Here is a 20829-nt window from a genome sequence, read left to right as displayed (position 1 = left end):
GCTCTGCTGTGTGGACGGGTGCAGGGTTAATTCAATTTAACGCTGCTAAATCCGAATTAAAGTCATAGTGTAGACCAGGCCTGAGAGGGAAAAGTCCATATTCCAGTTGAGAAGACATGAGGAGAGAGGTCCAAGAGCGTGGACCTGGAATACTAAAAGGACACTGTCCCAAATGCTGAAGAGTGGTGAAGAAACGGCATATAGGGGTTTTATTGTCTTGTCTAGGTCCATGTATTTCTTATGCTGTCTAAAGTAAAGTGTGATTGTTTTTGGAACCTCTTGCAACATCTGTGTGTTATTTAGGTGTTTTAACTATCCCCTATCCTTGTAGATCAGAGTGCCCACAAGGTTGTAGCTTTGGGAAAGGCTGTTCAGAAGCAACAAGGGTGTCCTTTGGTGGTGGGACTACACTGGTCCTGAGGGCCTAACGTAGTTGGATTCCAAGTTTCCACTTCTGTGGATGGGTAATTGTGTGCCAGAGACAAAGAACGAAACAGTACTGAGGCACTAAGCTTAAGCACAGATCTTAAGAGCACACGGCTCCAGTGTAGGGGGATCTAAACACACCAGCCTGGTGAATATCCAGATGAGGAGCTTGACTAGGGCTGTGACGTGTAGTAAGTATTGTCCATAGTGACATGTCAAGAGGGACCCATGGCTGATGTTACCCTTACTGTAGGAACCAGGAGAGAGAGCTTTAGAGTGAGAGCCAATGTCCTGATTAAATACTGCTTTCCGTGTTGGCAGGAGAAACCCATCATGAGCAGAAGAGATAGCAACTTTCATGCCAGAAAGAAATAGATTCGCCTCTCCCTAGTGACACAGACAATGGAGATACAGTGAACAAGCCAACTCCTCTGAAAGAAACTAAAATCTTAAATGAGAAAATATAAAATTAGCATTCAGAAAAAATTAGTTAAATATTTCATAGCTACTTTACCTGATGGGGACTAGAGTGCACTGGATTCCCTCAGCTGGAACTGATCATCTTAAAGGGGTTGGCATAACATATTTATATTTTTCTATCCAAACCAGCCCTGGTGACAAAATATTCATTTCTAACTTCTATGATAATATAATACTCTGTCTCTTAGTACAATGCTGAACAACAAAAGAAGGTACTGAAAGGGACATCTTCAAATACAGCAGAACCCTGTTTAGCCGAGCCTCCGTTATCCAGCTCTCCATATTAACTGAACAACCAGCATGCACACAGGACTATGGGAAATTGACATCACCTCTATGGCAACGCTACTGTAAGAGTTGTGCCTTTTCAACCTTGTAAAATGACGACTACTACGTGAAAACGTGTAGTACTGTCATTGGATGCTAAAAGAGAAATGATTAATAAAATAAAAAAAGGAGAGTCACTGGCAAAAATAGCCCTAGATTATAACACTGGAGAAAGCACAATATCGGACATCAAACACAATGCCAAGCAAATTCTTAAACAAAGCATGAATAACTCTGCATCCCGTAAGACCACAAAGCAACTGAAGGACACTGGTCTAGGTGAAGCCCTTTACTGGTGGTTATACAGGCGAGAGAGGAAGGCATTCCTATTTATGGTCCTTTACTAAGCAAGCAGGCTAAGAGCTTTAATCAAACTTTAGGAGGGGACGGATGTTTCTCTGCTAGTCAGGGATGGCTCAGTTGGTTTAAAAAGTGTTACAACATCTGACAACTAAGAGTCACCAAGGAAAAGCTGTCTGCCAATTCAGGAGTTATTTATAAAAAAAAAAAAAAAAAGAGTTGCAAGATATCTTAGTCGAGCACAACTTGTCATCGAAACAAGTTTACAACTGAGATGACGATGAGACTGGTTTGTATTGGAAGATGTTGCCATCAAAAACACTTGCTGCCAGAACGGAAAGATCTGCACCTGGCTAAAACTGAACCAAGAAGGTTTAACAATCCTGGCCTGTGCTAATGCCAGTGGTACACACAAGCTCCTGTTAACTGTCATCGGTAAAGCAATGAATCCGCATGCACTTAAAAATGCAAACACGAATGCTTTGCCCAACATCTACCAATCACAGGGAAAAGCATGGATGGACAGTGCTTTGTTTTGTGATTGGTATTTAAAAATATTGTACCAAATGTACGGGCTCATCTGAACGACATCCCACCGAAAACTCTTTTACTACTGAACAACGCACCCGCTCACCCTAATGACAGAGGGCTTACCTCCCAAGATGACCTGATCTTCTGGGTTTTTTTCTCCCTCCAAACGTAACATTTCTTACGCAGCCTATGGACCAAGGCGTGCTGGAGAGTCTAAAACGGCGCTATAAACAGCATCTCCTTACTTGACTATTGATGTCTGATGAAGCATCTGAGAATGAAGGCAACATGTTGCAGCACTGGAAAAATATCAATATCAAAGGATGCTATATACAGGGTTGCAGAAGCATGGGAAGACATCCCCAGATCAATCTTGGAAAAATCTGTGGCCTGAAGTTATTGCTGATGCTCAGGACAGTTAACTTGCAGCTGCAACAGCAGCATTGGCAGCTGAAGAAGAGACCAGTGCATTTGTTAACCTCCTCCACAGACTACTGGCTGCACAGAAGTTGATGAAGATGATGTTGCAGATTGGCTTGAAAATGATGCTAATGACCCTGGCCGTCAGTTACTGGATGGTGTTTAAATCATGCAGACTGTACTACATGCTGAAGCTGAAGATTCTGCAGAGGAAGAATTGATGGAAAAAATTTCTCACCGTGATGCTGCAATAGCAGGAAGCTCTTCCTTCAGTACTTGGAACAACAGCCTGATACCAACTCCATGATCGTGCAATGAAGAAGAGAAGCTCTCAACTAAAACAACACAAACTGTCAGATTTTTTCCAGCCATTATAAAGATGAGTGCTGATGTACCTACCACTGTGCTGTACACTGTACTGTATTTTAATTGGATACTTTATGCAGATTACATAGTGTTATTGTAGGTAGTTGCTACCATTAGTATTGCTGTTGTTGCAATTTAAAAAGATCATTAGTGCATTTTTAAAAACTTTACTGGAAGTGACGGTTCATGTACACTGTAAATAAAGGGGGCTATGTTTTAATGCTTTGTAAGAATGATCATGTTTGGATTTTTAAAAAATGGTACTGTTTGATGTTATGTGTAAACAAGCTAAATAGAGATAGTGACTTGTGCAACATTAAACAGACTTTGTAGATGGTCCCTATAACATTCAGGGTTAGAGAGTGTAAAATTGATCAATACAACTTGTTAAAAACTCAGATTAGTTTTCCTGGTAATAAGTGACCAAAACATTGTTTACAACAACTAATTGTTTGTATATTGTGTTAAGTAGATAAGAAGGGGGATGGGGAGTATGTTTTAATGCTTTTCCGGGAGGGGTCAGCTGGTTTAAAAACAACTCCACATCTTAAAATAATGGATAGAGAACTTTGTCCATTCTCATGATTATCCGAATTTTTGATCATCTGATCCGGCCCTAGTCCCAGTTAGATTGGATAAGCAGGGTTTTACTGTACCTATAATTAATGCAAAGCACAAATTTAAATTTTGTGTTCTTATGGAATGGCATCCTTCACCCTCAGTACATTATTCATGTTTTGTTGATAGCCAAAAGAAAAAACATTGTTTCAAAAAGTCACCAATAACTACTAACTCACATTGAGTAGCAATCCTAAAAATGTAATGATGAGACTTTACAATTACAAGTTGTGCCCTATTATTCTGTAATCACAAGACTTAAGTCACTTGCAGGATTGTTCACTTTTGGTAGATTCATGCACTAGGAAACGCAAGAGGCACAGAAGGACCAATGAATTTAGATTTTAGAAAAGTTCAAAAATTACTCTTCAGCAAGTATACTCATGATTTTAGTATTAAATAATAGGAAACAGCTCACTGGAAACTAGCTAAAACATCTATTCAGCAGGAGGAGATATATTAAGGGACATACACAATTCTTTGTTTATAGAAAGGATCTTTTCACGTTCAGTTCCTAAAAAAAAAAAAAAAAAAAATTTCCTTGTATCACTACAATACTTGCATTGTTTTCGCCATAGTATCTTCAGAGTTTACAAATGTTCACTACTTTGACATTTAAAAAAACCACTGTGAAATATTCTTCTTCTTTCAAAGCATCTGAACTTCTGCTTTCAATGTAGTAAAAAAGTACAAACCAGCTCCTGGTTTAACAGGGTGCATTGTACATGCTTCTTTTACATGTAGCACTCCAGTGACCCCTAATGGGCATTCTGCATTAGTGCACATGCCATTCAAAGCTTATTTCCCTTCTGGAATCAAAACGTTAATTTGTTATCCGGGTACGGTTAAAAGCTTTATGTTTTACCCTATTATGTTGCATGATCCTATTAAATTTCCTTAAAGCTGTATACTTTATTTTTACAGTTCACATTCAAGACATAAGTACAATTGATTAAAGATACCAACCTTCCAAAGACTGAAGACACACTTGTCATTGGAACACACATATATATTTTAGGAAATTACAGACACAAGGAAAGAATAAATGTGTTCTTGAACAAGGCCCAGGTTTATGCAATAGTATATTGACAACTAGCCATGGTAACAATGAGAAACTTGATGTGTTAGGGTCCATGCTGTATATGCAATATTTTGATTTTAGACATACTTGTAATACTAAATGGAAAATATTAGTTTGAAAGAGACAGTGAAGCCCATAAGAACATAAGAATGGTCATACTGGGTCAGACCAAAGGTCCATCCATCCCACTATCCTGTTTACCGACAGTGACCAATGCCAGGTGTCACGGAGGAAGTGAACCTAACAGGTAATGATCAAGTGACTCTCTCCTGCCATCCATCTCCACCCTCTGACAAACAGAGGCTAGGGACACCATTCCTTACCCATCCTGGCTAATAGCCATTAATGGACTTAACCTCCATGAATTTATCTGGTTCTCTTTTAAACCCTGTTATAGTCCTAGCCTTCACAACCTCCTCAGGCAAGGAGTTCCACAGGTTGACTGTGCGCTGTGTGAAGAAAAAATGGTTACTCACCTTCGCGTAACTGTTGTTCTTCGAGATGTGTTGTTCATGTCCATTCCAAGCAGGTGTGTGCACACCGCGTGTACACCAGCCGGAAGATTTTCCCTTAGCAGCATCTGTAGGGTCGGCCTGGGCGCCCCCTGGAGTGGCGCCTCCATTGTGCCCAATATAGGGGCCTGCCGACCCTCCAGCCCCTCACTTCCTTCTTGCCAACACTCCGACAGAGGGGTAGGAGGGTGGTATTGGAATGGACATGAAAAAACGGTTACTCACCTTTTTGTAACTGTTCTTCGAGATGTGTTGTTCATGTCCATTCCAAGCAGGTGTGTGCGCGCTGCGTGCACGCCAGCCGGAAGATTTTACTATAGCAGTGTCCGTAGGGTCGGCTTCGGCGCCCCTGGAGTGGCGCCTTCATGGCGCTGTACATAGGGGCCAGCTGACCCTCCACCCCCTCAGTTCCTTCTTGCCGACACTCCGACAGAGGGACAGGAGGGTGGGTATTGGAATGGACATGAACAACACATCTCGAAGAACAGTTACAAAAAGGTGAGTAACCGTTTTTTCTTCTTCGAGTGATTGTTCATGTCCATTCCAAGCAGGTGACTCACAAGCCTGAACCTAGACGGTGGGGTCGGATGTCACAGCAGACTGGAGTACTGCGCGGCGGCCAAAGGCTGCATTGTCTCTGGCCTGGTGCGTGATGGCATAGTGTGCCGTAAAAGTGTGGATTGAGGACCACGTGGCCGCTCTACACATTTCCTGCGTCGGGACCTGGGCCAGGAACGCAGCGGAAGAGGCCTGTGCTCTTGTGGAGTGGGCCGTGATAGGGGGGGCTGGAATGTTAGTCTGATTGTAGCATTCCCGGATGCAGGTTTTGATCCAAGAGGAGATCCGCTGTGAAGAGACCGGGAGCCCCTTCATCCTGTTGGTCACGGCAACAAAAAGTTGGGTTGATTTCCTGAAGGGTCTTGTCCTTTCAACGTAGAACGCGAGGGCCCTGTGAATGTCCAGGGAATGCAGCCTACGCTCCTTAGCCGAGGAGTGCGGTTTCGGATAGAACACCGGGAGAAAAATGTCTTGACCCACGTGAAATGGGGAAACCACCTTAGGAAGGAACGCTGGGTGCGGCCTGAGTTGGACCTTGTCTTCATGGAAGACGGTGTATGGAGGGTCAGATGTCAGTGCTCTGAGTTCCAACACCCTCCGGGCTGATGTGATAGCCACCAAGAACGCGACCTTATATGAAAGATATAACAGCGAGCATGAAGCCAGCAGCTCGAAGGGGGGCCCTGTGAGGACGGACAGGACCAAATTGAGGTCCCAAGCAGGGACAGGTTGACGAATGTGCGGGAACAACCTGTCAAGGCCCTTGAGGAAGCGACCAACGAGTGGGTCCGCAAACACTGAGGTACCCCCCGCTCCAGGGTGAAACGCCGAGATTGCAGCAAGGTGTACTCGAACCGAAGAGAGGGAGAGTCCCAGGTGTCTCAGATGTAGCAAATAGTCCAATATGAGAGGGTCCGGGGCAAGCAAGGGAGCCTGACCCCATTGTTTGGCCCAGAGGGAGAAGCGCTTCCACTTGGCCAAGTACGTGGTCCTTGTTGAGGGCTTCCTGCTACCGAGAAGGACCTGCCTGACCTGGTGCGAGCATTGCATCTCCACGGGGTTTAGCCATGGAGCATCCAGGCTGTGAGGTGGAGCGACTCCAGGTTCGGGTGACGCAGGCGACCCCGATCCTGTGTGATCAAGTCCGGGAGTAAGGGCAACCTGAGGGGTACCCGTGTAGACATATGCAGGAGCGACGTGTACCAGAGCTGGCGCGGCCACGCCGGTGCTATCAGGATGACACGAGCGTGATCTCTGCGGGCCTTGAGGATTACTCTGTGAACCATAGGAATCGGGGGAAAGGCGTAAAATAGCCCGTCTGCCCAAGAAAGGAGGAAGGCATCCGTTAGAGACCCCGGACTGCGTCCCATGAGGGAGCAGAATTGGCGACACTTCCTGTTCTCTCTGGAGGCAAACAGGTCCACCTGGGGATGACCCCAGAGCCGGAAAATTGAGAGTACTATATCCCAGCGGATAGACCACTCGTGACCTTGGAACGAGTGGCTGAGGGCTTCCGCAAGCCCGTTCTGCGTCCCCGGGAGGTAGGATGCTGTCAGGTGAATTACGTTCTATACGCAAAAGTCTCATAATGCGAGGGCTTCCCGGCACAGGGGAGAGGAGTGAGCACCACCCTGTTTGTTGATATAGAACATCATTGGAGTGTTGTCCGTGAGGACAGAAACACACCTGCCCGCCAGCTGGGATTTGAAGGCTATGCATGCGAGGCACACTGCTCGTAATTCCCTGACATTGATGTGTAACGAAAGGTCTTCCCGTGACCAAAGGCCTTGGGTCCTGAGGTCGCCCAGATGTGCACCCCATCCCACATCCGATGCGTCCGTTACCAGGGATAGGGAGGGCTCGGGGCCGAGGAAAGGCACTCCCACGGGTCGAGCCACCATTGGAGGGAGTCCAACACTGGCCGAGGTAGCGTCGCCACTGATTCTAGGGAGTCCCTGACTGGCCGATACAACCCTGCCAACCAGGACTGGAGCGGACGCAGTCTGAGTCTGGCGTGGCTCACCACATGGGTACATGCTGCCATGTGCCCTAGCAACTTGAGGCAATTTCTTGCTGTAGTGGTCGGGTAACGTAGGAGGCCGCGAATAATGTTGGGTATAGTCTGGAACCTGGCTTCTGGGAGGTATGCTCTGGCATGTGTCAAGTCCAGAACCGCCCCTATAAATTCGATTCTTTGGGTTGGAGAAAGTGTGGACTTGGCCTCGTTCAGTAAGAGGCCGAGCTCGAGGAAGGTCTGCCTGATGAAGACCACCTGAGCCTCCACCTGTGCATTGGCACGGCCCTTGATGAGCCAATCGTCCAGGTAGGGAAACACCTGAATACCGTGCTTGTGCAGGAAGGCTGCCATGCACTTTGGAAGACCCTTGGGGCTGCTGACAGTCCAAAGGGAAGAACCGTAAACTGTAGATGGGTGTTGCCCACGACAAATCTGAGGTAACGGCTGTGCTGAGGGATTATTGCAATGTGAAAGTATGCGTCCTTTAAGTCGAGGGCAGCATACCAGTCTCCTGGATCCATGGAAGGTATGATGGAGGATAAGGAGACCACGCGGAACTTGAGCTTCTTTACAAACTTGTTGAGACGCCGCAAGTCCAAAATAGGTCTGAGGCCCCCTTTCACTTTCGGTATTAGGAAATAGCGGGAATAGAAGCCCCTGCCCCTGAGCTCCTGAAGAACCTCCTCTACTGCCCCTGCTGCGAGGAGGGACTGCACTTCCTGAATTAGAAGTTGCTCGTGAGAGGGGCCCCTGAAGAGGGATGGGGAGGGGGGCTGGTGGGGCGGGAGGGAGGAGAACGGGATAGAATATCCCCTCTCTACCATGCGAAGCACCCAACTGTCCGATGTGATCCAGGCCCACGCACGATAGAAGGGGGACAGACATGACGAAAAGGTAAGGTTGGTAGGATCTGACTGGTAGGTCGTCCTCGACCGGGCCATCAAAATGGTGGTCTAGGCCCCTGTGGAGGCCTTGGTGGGGCAGATGACTGGCCGGAGAGCTGCTGTTGTTGCCTCCTTCTGCCTGTCCTTGCCCTTCTGCGCAATGCGTCCACGCGATTTTGAAGCTGGTACGGCCGTGGGGCCTGTGGCGGCCTGAACTGCCTACGCTGAGTGACCGGGGTGTGTAGGCCTAGTGAGCGAAGGGTAGCCCATGAATCCTTTAGGCTATGTAGCCTCTTATCCGTCTTCTCCGAGAAGAGCATGGGCCCTTCGAAGGGGAGGTCTTGGATTGTCTGTTGGACCTCATGTGAGAGGTCTGAAACTTGAAGCCAGGCTCCCTGCCTCATGACCAGACCAGTCGCCAGCCTGCGCGAGGCTGAATCGGCGGCATCCAAGGCTGCCTGGAGGGAAGCTTGGGTAATCAATTTTCCCTCCTTGACCAGGGCTGAAAACTCAGTTCGCGATTCCTGGGGAAGGAGTTCCGCGAACCTAGACAAAGCCGAACACTTGTTGTGTCCATACCGGCTCACTATGGCCTGCTGATTGGCTATGAGCAACTGCAGACCCCCTGTCGAATACACCTTTCGCCCGAACAGGTCCAACTTCTTGGCCTCTCTATTTTTTGGCGTAGCTCCCTGGAACCCTTGGCGTTCCCTCTGGTTGGCCGCATCTACTACTAGGGAGTCCGGGGAAGGGTGTGTATAAAGATGTTCATAGCCCTTGGATGGAACAAAATATCGCCTCTCAGTCCTTTTAGCCGTGGGGGCCAATGAGGCTGGCGTCTGCCACAAGGTGCGGGTTGTGTCCGCAATGGTCTTTATGAGAGCCAGGGCTACCCTGGATGGGCCCGACGGGGTCAGGATGTCCACCATCGGATCAGTATCCACCTCAATCTCCTCCGTTTGGATCGAGAGGCTCTGGGCTGCTCGCGTAAGCAGCTGTTGGAGGACCCTATTATCCTCTAGAGCTGGTGCCGCTGACGTTCCCGCCACTGCCTCATCCGGCGAGGACGAGGAGATCCCCTGAAGAGGGCCTTCTTCTATACCCTCTACCTCTACCAGGGCCTGCGGCACACGGTACTCAGCTGCGCGGCCGGTGCGGGTTCAGGATGCGGCACCGCGGCCGGTACCGGGGTCGACACCGAGCGACGAGGCGTGCTGGGCGGTGCCTGCGGCGTTGGGAGCATGGTCCCCGTCGGTGCTGGTGCCTGACTAGGTGGTGCCGTGTCCCGTTGTGGCACACTCCTGTCAGACGGCGGTGCCGGTGGTGGGGGCATTAGCGGCGGGGCAACCGACGTCGAGGAGACCGATGCAGCCCGTGAGCGGGGTCCATACGCCTGACCCCCAGACTGGTGGTAGGCCCATGGCGTCCAGAACGGCCACTGGGGGTGGGGGGGTTGCCACTGTTGCTGCCACTGCAGTGGGTAAGGCTGGGCAGTAGGTAAGGCTGGGCACTCGCACGCGAGGACGATCATCTGCTCCTCGATCTATTGGAGCGGTATGAGTCCGCCTCCGAGTCAGAAGTCTCCGAGTATGAGGACATAGGAGGGGCGGTACCTACTGTCGCCGGGGACCGATGCCGCCGGACCGGAGAAAGTTCCCTCTGCGCCAGTGCCACTGGGGTGGCGCGGTGTGGGGAGCGCGGCGATAGCATTGCTGGTTTGCCCCGAGATTGTAACTGGGGTCGAGCAGAATCCGGAGGTTCTCTCCACCGGTGCGGTGACACCGGCACCGGGAGGCTCAAGAGGTCTGAGGCAGCCTCGAACGCCTCCGGCGTCGATGGGAGGTGCACTTCCTCTATGATGTCCGGGGATCTAGGCCTGTCCGGACTCAACCGTACCCTCTCTGGGCGGGAGTCAATGGGATAGCAGAATGGGTCTGCGGCGCGGCCTGTCCCGCAGCACTTGTGGACGGCGCCGGCTCCTTAGGAATGTTCCCTCACCGGCCTCTTCTTTTTAACCGGCACTGGCGATGGTGAACGATGTCTCACCAAGGCTGATTTCTTGTGTGCTGACTCTCTCCGGTGCCTGGGTTTGGAGGCTTTGGCCTCACGACTTATCGCCAGTGCCAGGGCACTGTGCCCCAAGGATGAAGTGCTGGGTGCCGGATCGGCAGGCCCAGGGTCCGATTGTGGCCGCAGGGCCGCTTCCATTAGGAGGACTAAGTCTCTGCTCTCTATCTTTGAGAGTCCTGGGGCGAAATGCCCTGCAGATACTGCACCTGTCTCTTTGGTGGCTCTCCCCGAGGCACCTTAAACACGAAGAGTGTGGGTCAGTCTTCGGCATGAATTTCCCGCAGTCCCTGCAGAGTTTGAACCCTGGGGACCCGGGCATGCCCCAACGGGGCGACGAAAACTTTGGGGAAAAACCCCCAACAACTATCTATCTAAACTAACACTAAACTAACAAACTGACTAACTATTTACAACTAAGACAGAACACTGCCATGATTGCTGAAGAGCAAGCGAAGTTCCAGCTAGCCGTCACCGGCGGTAAGAAGGAACTGAGGGGGTGGAAGGTCGGCTGGCCCCTATATACAGCGCCATGAAGGCACCACTCTAGGGGGCGCCGAAGCCGACCCTACAGACGCTGCTATAGTAAAATCTTCCGGCTGGCGTGCACGCGGCACACACACACCTGCTTGGAATGGACATGAACAATCACTCGAAGAAGAACATCACATGCTTGATTAATGGTAAAGCGACCCTAGATGGGCTCGAGGCAGCTAAGGGTACGTCTTCACTTACATCCGGGTCCGGATGTAAGCAATCGGTTTTCTGAGTTCGATTTATTGCGTCTGGTTAAGACGCGATAAATCGATCCCGGATCGATCCCGGAAGTGCCCCGGATCGATCCCGGAAGTGCTCGCCTTCGACGCTGGTACTCCAGCTCGGCGAGCGGAGTACGCAGCATCGACGGGGGAGCCTTCCTGCCGCGTCTGGACCGCGGTAACTTCGGACTAAGGTACTTCGAATTCAGCTACGTTATTAACGTAGCTGAATTTGCGTACCTTAGTCCGAAGTGGGGGGGTTAGTGTAGACCTGGCCTTAGATGTTAACTACCGGGTCCACACCCACCTCGACCTCCTCAGCCTGAATAGCCAGGCTCTGGGCAGCTCGTCTGAGCAGTTGCTGAAGCACCCGGTTGTCCTCCAGAGCCAGTGCCGTCGAAGTCCCCGCAATGGCTTCGTCCGGCGAGGAAGAGGAGGAAGTCGCCAGCAGACGACCTTCCTCGCTACCCTCAGCTTCTGCAGGGTCCCACAGCACACGGTACTCGGGTTGCGTGGCCAGTGCAGATGGAGGGGGCGGCACCGTGACCGGTACTGGGGTCAACGCCAAACGATGAGGCGTGCTGGGCGGTGCCTGCGGCATCGAAGACATGGCCCCTATCGGTGCTGGTGTCTGACGAGGCGGTGCCGGATCCTGTTGAATAGGTGGCACACCCCTCTCGAACGGCGGTGCCACTGGTAGAGGCAATTGCGCTGGAGCTACCGATGTTACGGAGACAGACGCAGACCTGGAGCGTGGACCGTGCACCTGCCCAGGGAGTTCAGAAAGGCCACTGGGAAGGCGGCTGCCAATGCTGCTGCCACGGCACCGGGTAAGGTTGCTGACTTCTCTGTGAAGCTGACCTCCGGCTCCTTGATCTGCTGGAGCAATAGGATTCCCCCTCCGACTCCAAGGTCTCTGAGTATGAACACTAAAGGGGGGCAGTACCCACGGCCGCCGGCAAGCGGTGCTGCGAGGCCAGGGAATGAGGAGGCACTTCCCTCTGCGCCGGCGGTGCCGGAACGGTGCGAGGCGGGGACTGTGGCGCCATCATGGTCGGTTAGCCCCTTGATTGGATCGGGGGCCGGGTAGTTACTGGCGGCTCTTCCCTTCAGCGCGGGTAGGCCAGCACTGGCAGACTCATCAGGTCCGAAGCCGCCTCCAACGCCTCCGGTGTCGATGGGAGGTGCACGTCCTCGCAATGGTCCAGGGACCTGGACCGGTCCGGACTCGACTGGACCCCAACAGGGGCAGGAGTCAGCGCAACCTTGGGAGGAGGCTCCAGTTGCGCAGCTTGTCCCACCACACTTGTGGACGCCACCGGCCTTTTAAGGTCCTGGTGGGGTGACCGGCCCCTCACTGGCCTCTTCTTTTTCATGGGCACCGGGGATGGTGAGCGGTGCCGCATGGAGGCCGACCTCCTATGTCCCAAGTCTCTCCGGTGCCGGGGCCTGGCATCCTTAGACTGGGCCTCTTCCCTTACTAGAAGTGCCGGAGTGCTGCGCACCGAGGATGAGGTGCTAGGCGCTGGGTCGGCGGGTTCGGGGTCCGTGTGTGGCCGTAGGGCCGCCTCCATCAGAAGAACTCTAAGTCTCTGCTCTCTATCTTTGAGAGTCCTGGGACGGAACCCCTTGCAGATACGGCACCAATCTCTCTGGTGGCCCTCTCCGAGGCACCTCAAGCAGGAAGAGTGTGGGTCACTCTTTGGCATAAACTTCCCACAGACCGCACAGAGTTTAAACCTTGGGGACCTGGGCATGCCCCAGGAGGGGACAGAGGAACCCCCCAACAGCTAGCTAACTTACAACTAACACTAACTATAAAACTATGAGAATCAGAATTATATACACGAATTGAGACAGCTAGGCTTGCTGCAAGAGCGCAGCAAAGTTCCAGCCAGCCGTCACCGGCAGTCAGAAGGAACTGAGGGGGTGGAGGGTCGGCAGGCCCCTATATTGGGTGCCATGGAGGCGCCACTCCAGGGGGCACCCAAGCCGACCTTACGGACGCTGCTAAGGGAAAATCTTCCGGCGGCGCGCACACACCTGCTTGGAATGGACATGAACAATCACTTGAAGAACTTCCTTTTATTTGTTTTAAACCTGATGCCCACTAATTTCATTTGGTGGCCCCTAGTTCTATCATATCCCCCCTTAGTCTCCTCTTTTCCAAGCTGAAAAGTCCTAGCCTCTTTAATCTCTCCTCATATGGGACCTGTTCCAAACCCCTAATCATTTTAGTTGCCCTTCTCTGAACCTTTTCTAATGCCAGTATATCTTTTTTGAGATGAGACCACCACATCTGTACACAGTATTCAAGATGTGGGCGTACCATGGATTTCTATAAGGGCAATAAGATATTCTCTGTCTTACTCTTTATTCCTTTTTGAATGATTCCCATACTTAGGCCCATCCTCCAATTTGCAACCCTGATTTGGGCAAGGAGTTTTAATTAGTCAGAACAAGTGTCCTGGAATCCAGGGATTAACCCAGCTAACAAAATCTGTATCTGTTGTCTGGTGGGACAGTACTGCTAGCTCTTGATGCCAGAATCACGGACCTTTCAGCTAGTCCCTCTGCCTTTCCATATACCATAAGATCTGCTAGAGCAGGAGGATCTGCAATGGCCCCACTTTTTCCAGGGGGAGGAGGCTAGAGCGCAAGGAACATCTGAACAGATTCCTGTTCCTAGTCTAAACTCAGGCCTGATCTACATTAGAGTTAGGTCAACATAAGCTGCCGTATGTCAACCTACGCTAAAATGTAGCTCCCACCGATGCAACTTGCCCACTACACTGACTTAATAATGCCACCTCCACAAGTAGTTAGGTTGATGTAGTGTCAGGGTAGACACTCCGTTGCTTACATTGACTGTTGCTGCTTTTCAGAAACAGTCCCACAATGTCCCACGCTGGCAGTTAAATCGGTGCAAGCGCTCCTGGTGAGGACATAGACTGCCGACACAAGGAATGTAGTGTGTACGTGTAAAACCGATTAAATTACTGCAGTGGCGGTATGTCGATGTAACTTAGGTTGCTTTAATTTTGTAGTGTAGACTTGCCCTCAGTATTCTCTGCACTCCTCCAAATGAGTTGATTTCCTTCCTGAACTCTGCTTGATGCATTTGGGGTTGAGAAGGAGGGCAGGCAGGTCAGGGAAAGAGAGAGGAGGTGCAGATATGTACCACATTAGCTTTCCACTTTCCCACCCCCACATCTGTGTATTTGAGGGAGGAAATACCATCCGTTAAGATAACATCCTCCTTTCGTGTTTGATTTGGTGAGCCTGGGAATTGATTTACTGAAGATAAAGATCAAACTCTTTGCCTACCACTGCAAACTGCTTATTGCCATGTTAGGGAGACAAGGTGGGTGACACAATATATCTTTTACTGGACCAACGTCTATTGGTGACAGAGAAGCTTTCCAGCCACACACAGCTCTTCTTCAGGTCTGGGAAAGGAATTCCCAGTGTCACAGCAAAATGCAAGGTGGAACAGCATAAGTAGTTAGCACACATTGTAAGGGACCATTCAAGGTACAGTAGCTTGTTACCTCTTTTTGCCCTGTGACTTGAGAGGAGCTTAAATTCATTACTCTGCTATACACCAAAAATCCATGGACTGAACAGACACACTGGATTTATGGCTTATTACAACAATTTGTAACCCACTAACAACCCTTTCTTTTTGTCCTATGTACTACAGAGGTGTTAACGGGTCTATCTGGACTGGTCCCTTACAATACGTACTAAACTACTTGCACTAAACCTGGTGGTTTTCACCCTGTGGTCCGCAGACTTGAAGGCTATGTCTACATTAGAGAGCTTACACTGGCACAGCTGTACTGATGCAGATATGCCGCTGCAAGATGTCCTACATAGCTGCTCTATTCTGACAGGAGAGAGCTCTTCCATCGACAATTAATGCCAGCAAAACTTGTCACTCAGGGGGGTGTTTTCTTCACGCCCCTGAGCGACATAAGTGGTAGTGAGGGCATGGCTTAAGGCAGTGATACTCAGACTGAGGCTCATGAGCTGCAAGTGGCTTTGGCCTGACTCAGTATGGCGGTTCTTATGTTCTTAATAGAACAGAGTCTGTGTCTAGACAGCATAGCTGTGATTGTCACTAGAGATCTGATAGGCCTGTGAACCTTTTCCAAACCATAACCCTTGTTTCAACAAAGAAATTTCAGGACCGCCTTTCCAGATTCAGAACTCTCCTCCCATCTAGATATAAAGAAATTATGTATTCATAAGCCAGAGGCTGAGTACCACCTACTAGGCAACTAATTTCTAAGTCCATTATAGTAAATGCAACGAAATGTTGCATCTATCTCAGAACATGCTTTTCAGTTATCACAGATGTGAGATTTACAATGCTATTAGAACAGTAGCATTCGATTCAATCTGAAGGTAGAACATGTTGGACAAAATCCTAGCTCCACTGAAGTTGGTAGCAAAATACCCATTTATTTCAATTGACCCAAGATTTAACCCATTATTGCAAAGAGGTCAAGGGGCCATAATTACTTTGGGGCAGATTCTCTGCCCTGTTCCACTCTTTTGTGGCACTCCTGGGTGGGGTTCTGCTGCCTTTGCACTAGTTGATTCCTCCAGCATGGAGGAATCCCCAGTGGCCAAAGGAGCTAGCATAACTGGCTGCCTTGCCTCCCCTCCCTGCAGCACCTAGTGCAGAGAACATACTGGGGTGGAGAGGTGTCTGAGGGGAGCAGAAATGGCAATGTGTGCTATGACCCCAATTAGTCAAGGCTGGTGCATGGTTCCTTGAGAAATGAATCAGCTGATGCAAATGACAGCTGTTCTAACCAGTGGGGGATCTGAAGGAGAGAATCAGGGACATGTAGCTGGTTCCCAGCTTCTCTTCCCCCTCCTCCACTCAGGATACCCAGGTAGTTGTGTAGTGGAGGGGAGCAGTCCTTTCTTAGGTGCTCAGCTAGGCTTAGGCAGAACCAGTTACGCTCCCATCAATTCTGTTCTCCCTCCTGTCCAGTGCAACAGCCAGCCAGCAGAGGATCTACTGAGAAGCTAGAGCAGGGAAGGGACAGCAGCTGCTTAGAGCAGTGGTTTTCAAACTTTTTTTCTGGGGACCTAGTTGAAGAAAACTGTTGATGCCCGCGACCCAACGGAGCTGGGGATGAGGGGTTTGGGGTGTGGGAAGGGCTCCAGGTTTCAGGGGAGGGGTTCAGGGCTGGGGCAGGGGCGTGAGGTTGGGGTACGGACTTACCTCCAGCAGCTCTCGGTCAGCGGCAGGCTTCCCGCCTGTCTTGGCACCAAGGATAGCGCTGTGCCCCGGAAGCGGCCAGCAGCAGGTCTGGCTCCTAGGCGGAGGCGCACAAGCAGCTTCGCGCAACTCTCGCCCGTAGGCACTACGTTCCTGCCGGTGCTGAGAGCAGGGGCAGCGCATGGAGCCCCGTGGCCCCCCTGCCTAGAAGCTGGATCCGCTGCTGGCTGCTTCCAGGGCGCAGCGCGGTGTCAGAACAGGTAGGCAGTAGCCTGCCTTAGCTGGGCAGCACCGCCAATGGGACTTTTAACGTCCCGGTTGGCGGTGCTGACCAGAGCGACCCAGTGCCTGACATGCCGTGACCCCGTACTGGGTCGCAACCCGAACTTTGAAAAACGCTGGCTTAGAGGGCTCCTGACTCACAGAGGTGTTCCTAAAGCTACAGAGGAAGTGGTAGGAGGCAGTGTCCTTTCTGTCCTCCCTGTAACCATCAGGTTAATGCAGACTATTTAAAAATCACAGTCAAAGGCTCAGGAAACATTTTCAATTAATAAATGAAAGTTATTACAGTTACCCTCAAAGGTCACAACAGGGACAGCCCTGTATTCAAATGCCTCCATTACATAAAGAAACAATAGTACATAATTACACGATAAAAAAAGTTTATCTAAGTCAGTTTTCTTAATTTTTATTAAATTCAAAAATTGCAGAAAAAATTCACAACAAATTTCTAAATACAGGTAAAAACAAGTCAGCTGAAATAATCGTTGTCAAGTTAAAACTTATTTTTCCATAACTTTCCCTTCCTTGCTATTGCCCACAGTACCTTCAGAAACCCTACAAATGCTATAGAAAATGGTGGATTTCATCTGTTAGTATTAGAGTAAACCACAAGTTCACTATGTAAAAACAGCTAACCATTTAGGCACAAGGTGGCAGAAGACATAAGTACAATTTTCAACCAGGCTTCCTTAGTTTGTTAGTTGAAACTGTATGTGCCAAAAAGATGTGTTCCCTGCACAGTATTGTGTGCAGAATGTAATAACTTATTCAGCAGCCCTACAGCTCTAAGATCCTTTGGGCAAAGTATAAATTACCAATTATTTTGAATGCTTTGTTCCTTCCAGAAAACTCACGAGAAACCAGAGAAGTCCGGGGTATACATTATTATGTCTGTGTAAATGTTTAGGGTGGAACAATGGCAAAATTGGTAAGATATTTCAGACACCAGAGAATAAAAAAAGTAGTGATAAGCTATATTTTGCAAAAGACTGGTTTACATTTGTGTCCCCATGGGTCATACATAGTTTTGCTACTGCCTCCCAAGATGTCACGAAAAGCAGTCACATGCCATGATAGAATACCAATTTGGCTAGATCATCCCAATAGAGCAGTATTCAAGGCAAGCTATTAATGCGCCTTGTTTTTCCTATCTTGAAAAATAAATGTAAAGGCTGAGAATCAGATCTTTATAAGGATTTTTTTTAAAAAAAACTGTTCTATATCACTGATTTTACCTTTTGTCCACCATCAGGTATATTTGCCATTCTAATAACAGGTGCAGCTCCGCTGTCATTCATAAATACAAAATTTTATTTGCATTTCATTAGTTTAGAAAGACCACAATGCTTTTCAATACCACAACATTCAGGACACACCAAGTTATTCGAATATGTAACTACTGATTTACCACGACTAAACTAAACAGTGCATTGTAATAAAAGATATACCAAAGATATAGTTCACAAAGTCATTATCAGACAAAAACCTAACACAGTATATGCTTGATGGGAATAATTTCCACCATTAGGGAAAAATATGGTTTTCCATAAACCCCTCCCACCCACCTAGATGTTCAGACAAATACACATATATATTCCCTCAACACAGGAAAACGTATTAAATTCCTTTTAAAAAGAATTTGTCTAGGACAGCAGCATTGCTTTTCATACCATCTTTTAGAATTCAAAATACATCTCCACTTTTCTTCCAACATAGCTTATGTTTAAGCAGAAAATTAAATGTGTGAGTTGACACTGCACCCTTAGAATTGCACCAAATGTGATGTCTTAATACACAAAGCAATGGTCTACTATTAAACATAATAAATAAGAAGACAGATTGCTGGAAATTACAAGTAGCTTTGCTGTAGATCTAGTCAGCTGAAGATGCTACAGCGCCACCCCACTCCCTAAAAAAAAAAAAAAAATCATCTGAATATATTAAAGGAAACAATGAAGGTTATGGAAGCTTTGTACATAACGTTTTCAGTTTTAAAAAAATTCATCTTTAAAATAGTTAGCAAAGCACCATATACTTATCTTCATACAAGAAGAGCTTCTGCTTGCCTGTTTATAATAACAAGGACTATTACAATATTTATGTCAAGAATAAGTATAGATTTAATTTCTCCTCCTCCTAGACTTGGAGTGTGGCAGTTCCCCATATACTGTACAATATTTATAACACTACGGTGATGAATGAAATATACTATTTTGGGGAAGAGGGGCAATATTTAACTGTTGCAACTGAATCTTACACAGGATTGCATATTTGCATATTTACAAATAAGTGTGTAGTTCTGACTTGAAAAACAAAGTGCAACACGAAACTGCCAAATGATTGTAGTGCAGACACTTTCTTCTCTCTCCCACTCTGTATGAAGCAACAAGTCAACAGCAACGGACATGTGGTCTTGGCGGAGGCAGTTCAGGTGGGATTTCTGGCTCTGGTTGCAGGGACAGTATACTGTTGGACAACTCATTCCTCATAATATCCAGAGGCATCTTTAAAAAAAAAAAAAAAAAGTCTATAAATGATTACCTACACTGAACTTTTTAGTTTATTTCGATTGAAAAGAAAAGCTGCAGAACTAATGCTCAGCTAAAATATTAACATAAGGACCCCAACATCAAAATATTTCAATTACCACTTTCAAAGAGAAAGAAAAAGTTACAAATCAGTGTTAAAAATACAGTATTGCTATGTTGACAAATAGAAGCATGGAACAATTCATATGTTATGAAGGAAATATACTTAATTTGGGGAGAAGTTTTCATGTAGCCAGTTTGTCAATTATAGAGAATGTATTTTAAAGTTTTTAATATTCCAGAAGCGTTATCTATGTGAAGCATGTGCAATTTATTGAATTAAACATAATGCTGGGAGATCAAATTAAATCTGCGGAATTCCTAATTTTGCCTCAAATTTAGGTGGCCTTGGACAAATTAGTCAGTCTTCTCTGTGTCCTGGCTTCCATATCTGTAAAATGAGGATAATACTTGCCTACCTCTTGGGGTATGGATTAATTTTTCTATAGCTCTTTCAGAAGTGCTAAGTAGTATTGTAGACCACCTATAAGGAACTGTGTATGGCAGATTGCATGGATAAGATTCAAGATCACAAATAATCCTGTAGTTTAAAGAGGTACACTAATAAGTAATATACATAAAATGAAGTTGTTGCCTTCTAGTGTTAACGTAGTGGTTCAGACTAAGAATAGCCTCATTTGTGTTAAACTATCTCCATAGAGAAAGACTATGACACTTGCATTGTTTTAGGGTGTCTGAAAATACAAAAAGTAACATTTCTATCAGGTGACCATAATTTTTTGAAATACAGCTCACCATGATTTACACTGATACTAATAATACTCACTTACATAACACAACTCAGCCAGGATTGTACAGCCCTTTCCGAAGGTGGATAACAGTTATAGCCATTGTATAGATAGGGAAAGGCTCTCCTATATTGAAGCCAGCAGTAAACAGAAGACGGGGTCTCTATTCTCTGCTCTGATGCTCTAGCCTCTGGACTATGCTGTAGACAGAAGCTCTGGTCTGCAAACATACCAGGGATGATTCTCTCTCGCTAGTCGACATATAAGTTGCCGACTACTTGTTTTTCCAGCCCTTTGTAGTTCTTATCTCTCATTTCAATTTAAGGATGAACATTTATTTCTGCTTTGTCCTCAGTCAATTCCCCAAATCAGTCTCAATTAACGTATGGCAACAAATGGAAGCAGGCAAATGCAGTCAGCTACTGAACTATGGTCTAAAATGAAGTTACCGTGCAGAGAAGCACACACAAAAATTTCAACCGCCGTGCAGTGTTTAGCTGCTACTGAAGAGCTGAAGGATAGCAGATGGTTCTCAAGCTGCATGCTGGCACCTCCAAACTAAGTCAAAATTTTACTTGCCATTATGTGCTCTGAACAAATACTGGTACCAGCAGTAGTTAAATATA

The 20829-nt window shown here is 47.8% G+C and overlaps 1 protein-coding gene across 1 annotated transcript in view; it reads right to left on the bottom strand.

The window, feature by feature from the left end:
- Positions 1 to 17259: 17259 nt before the first annotated feature.
- Positions 17260 to 20829, bottom strand: part of RAB12 (RAB12, member RAS oncogene family) — a 40304-nt gene continuing 36734 nt past the window's right edge. The window contains exon 6 of the mRNA XM_065398745.1: positions 17260 to 19370. Coding sequence (XP_065254817.1) covers positions 19257 to 19370 — 114 coding nt within the window. The 3' untranslated portion in view covers positions 17260 to 19256. The remainder of the gene's footprint in view (positions 19371 to 20829) is intronic.

The sequence above is a fragment of the Emys orbicularis genome, chromosome 2, assembly GCF_028017835.1.
Source record: "Emys orbicularis isolate rEmyOrb1 chromosome 2, rEmyOrb1.hap1, whole genome shotgun sequence".
Lineage (NCBI taxonomy): Eukaryota > Metazoa > Chordata > Testudines > Emydidae > Emys > Emys orbicularis.
Note: the sequence above shows the minus strand (reverse complement) of the source record. Positions and strands in the feature narration are given on the sequence as shown.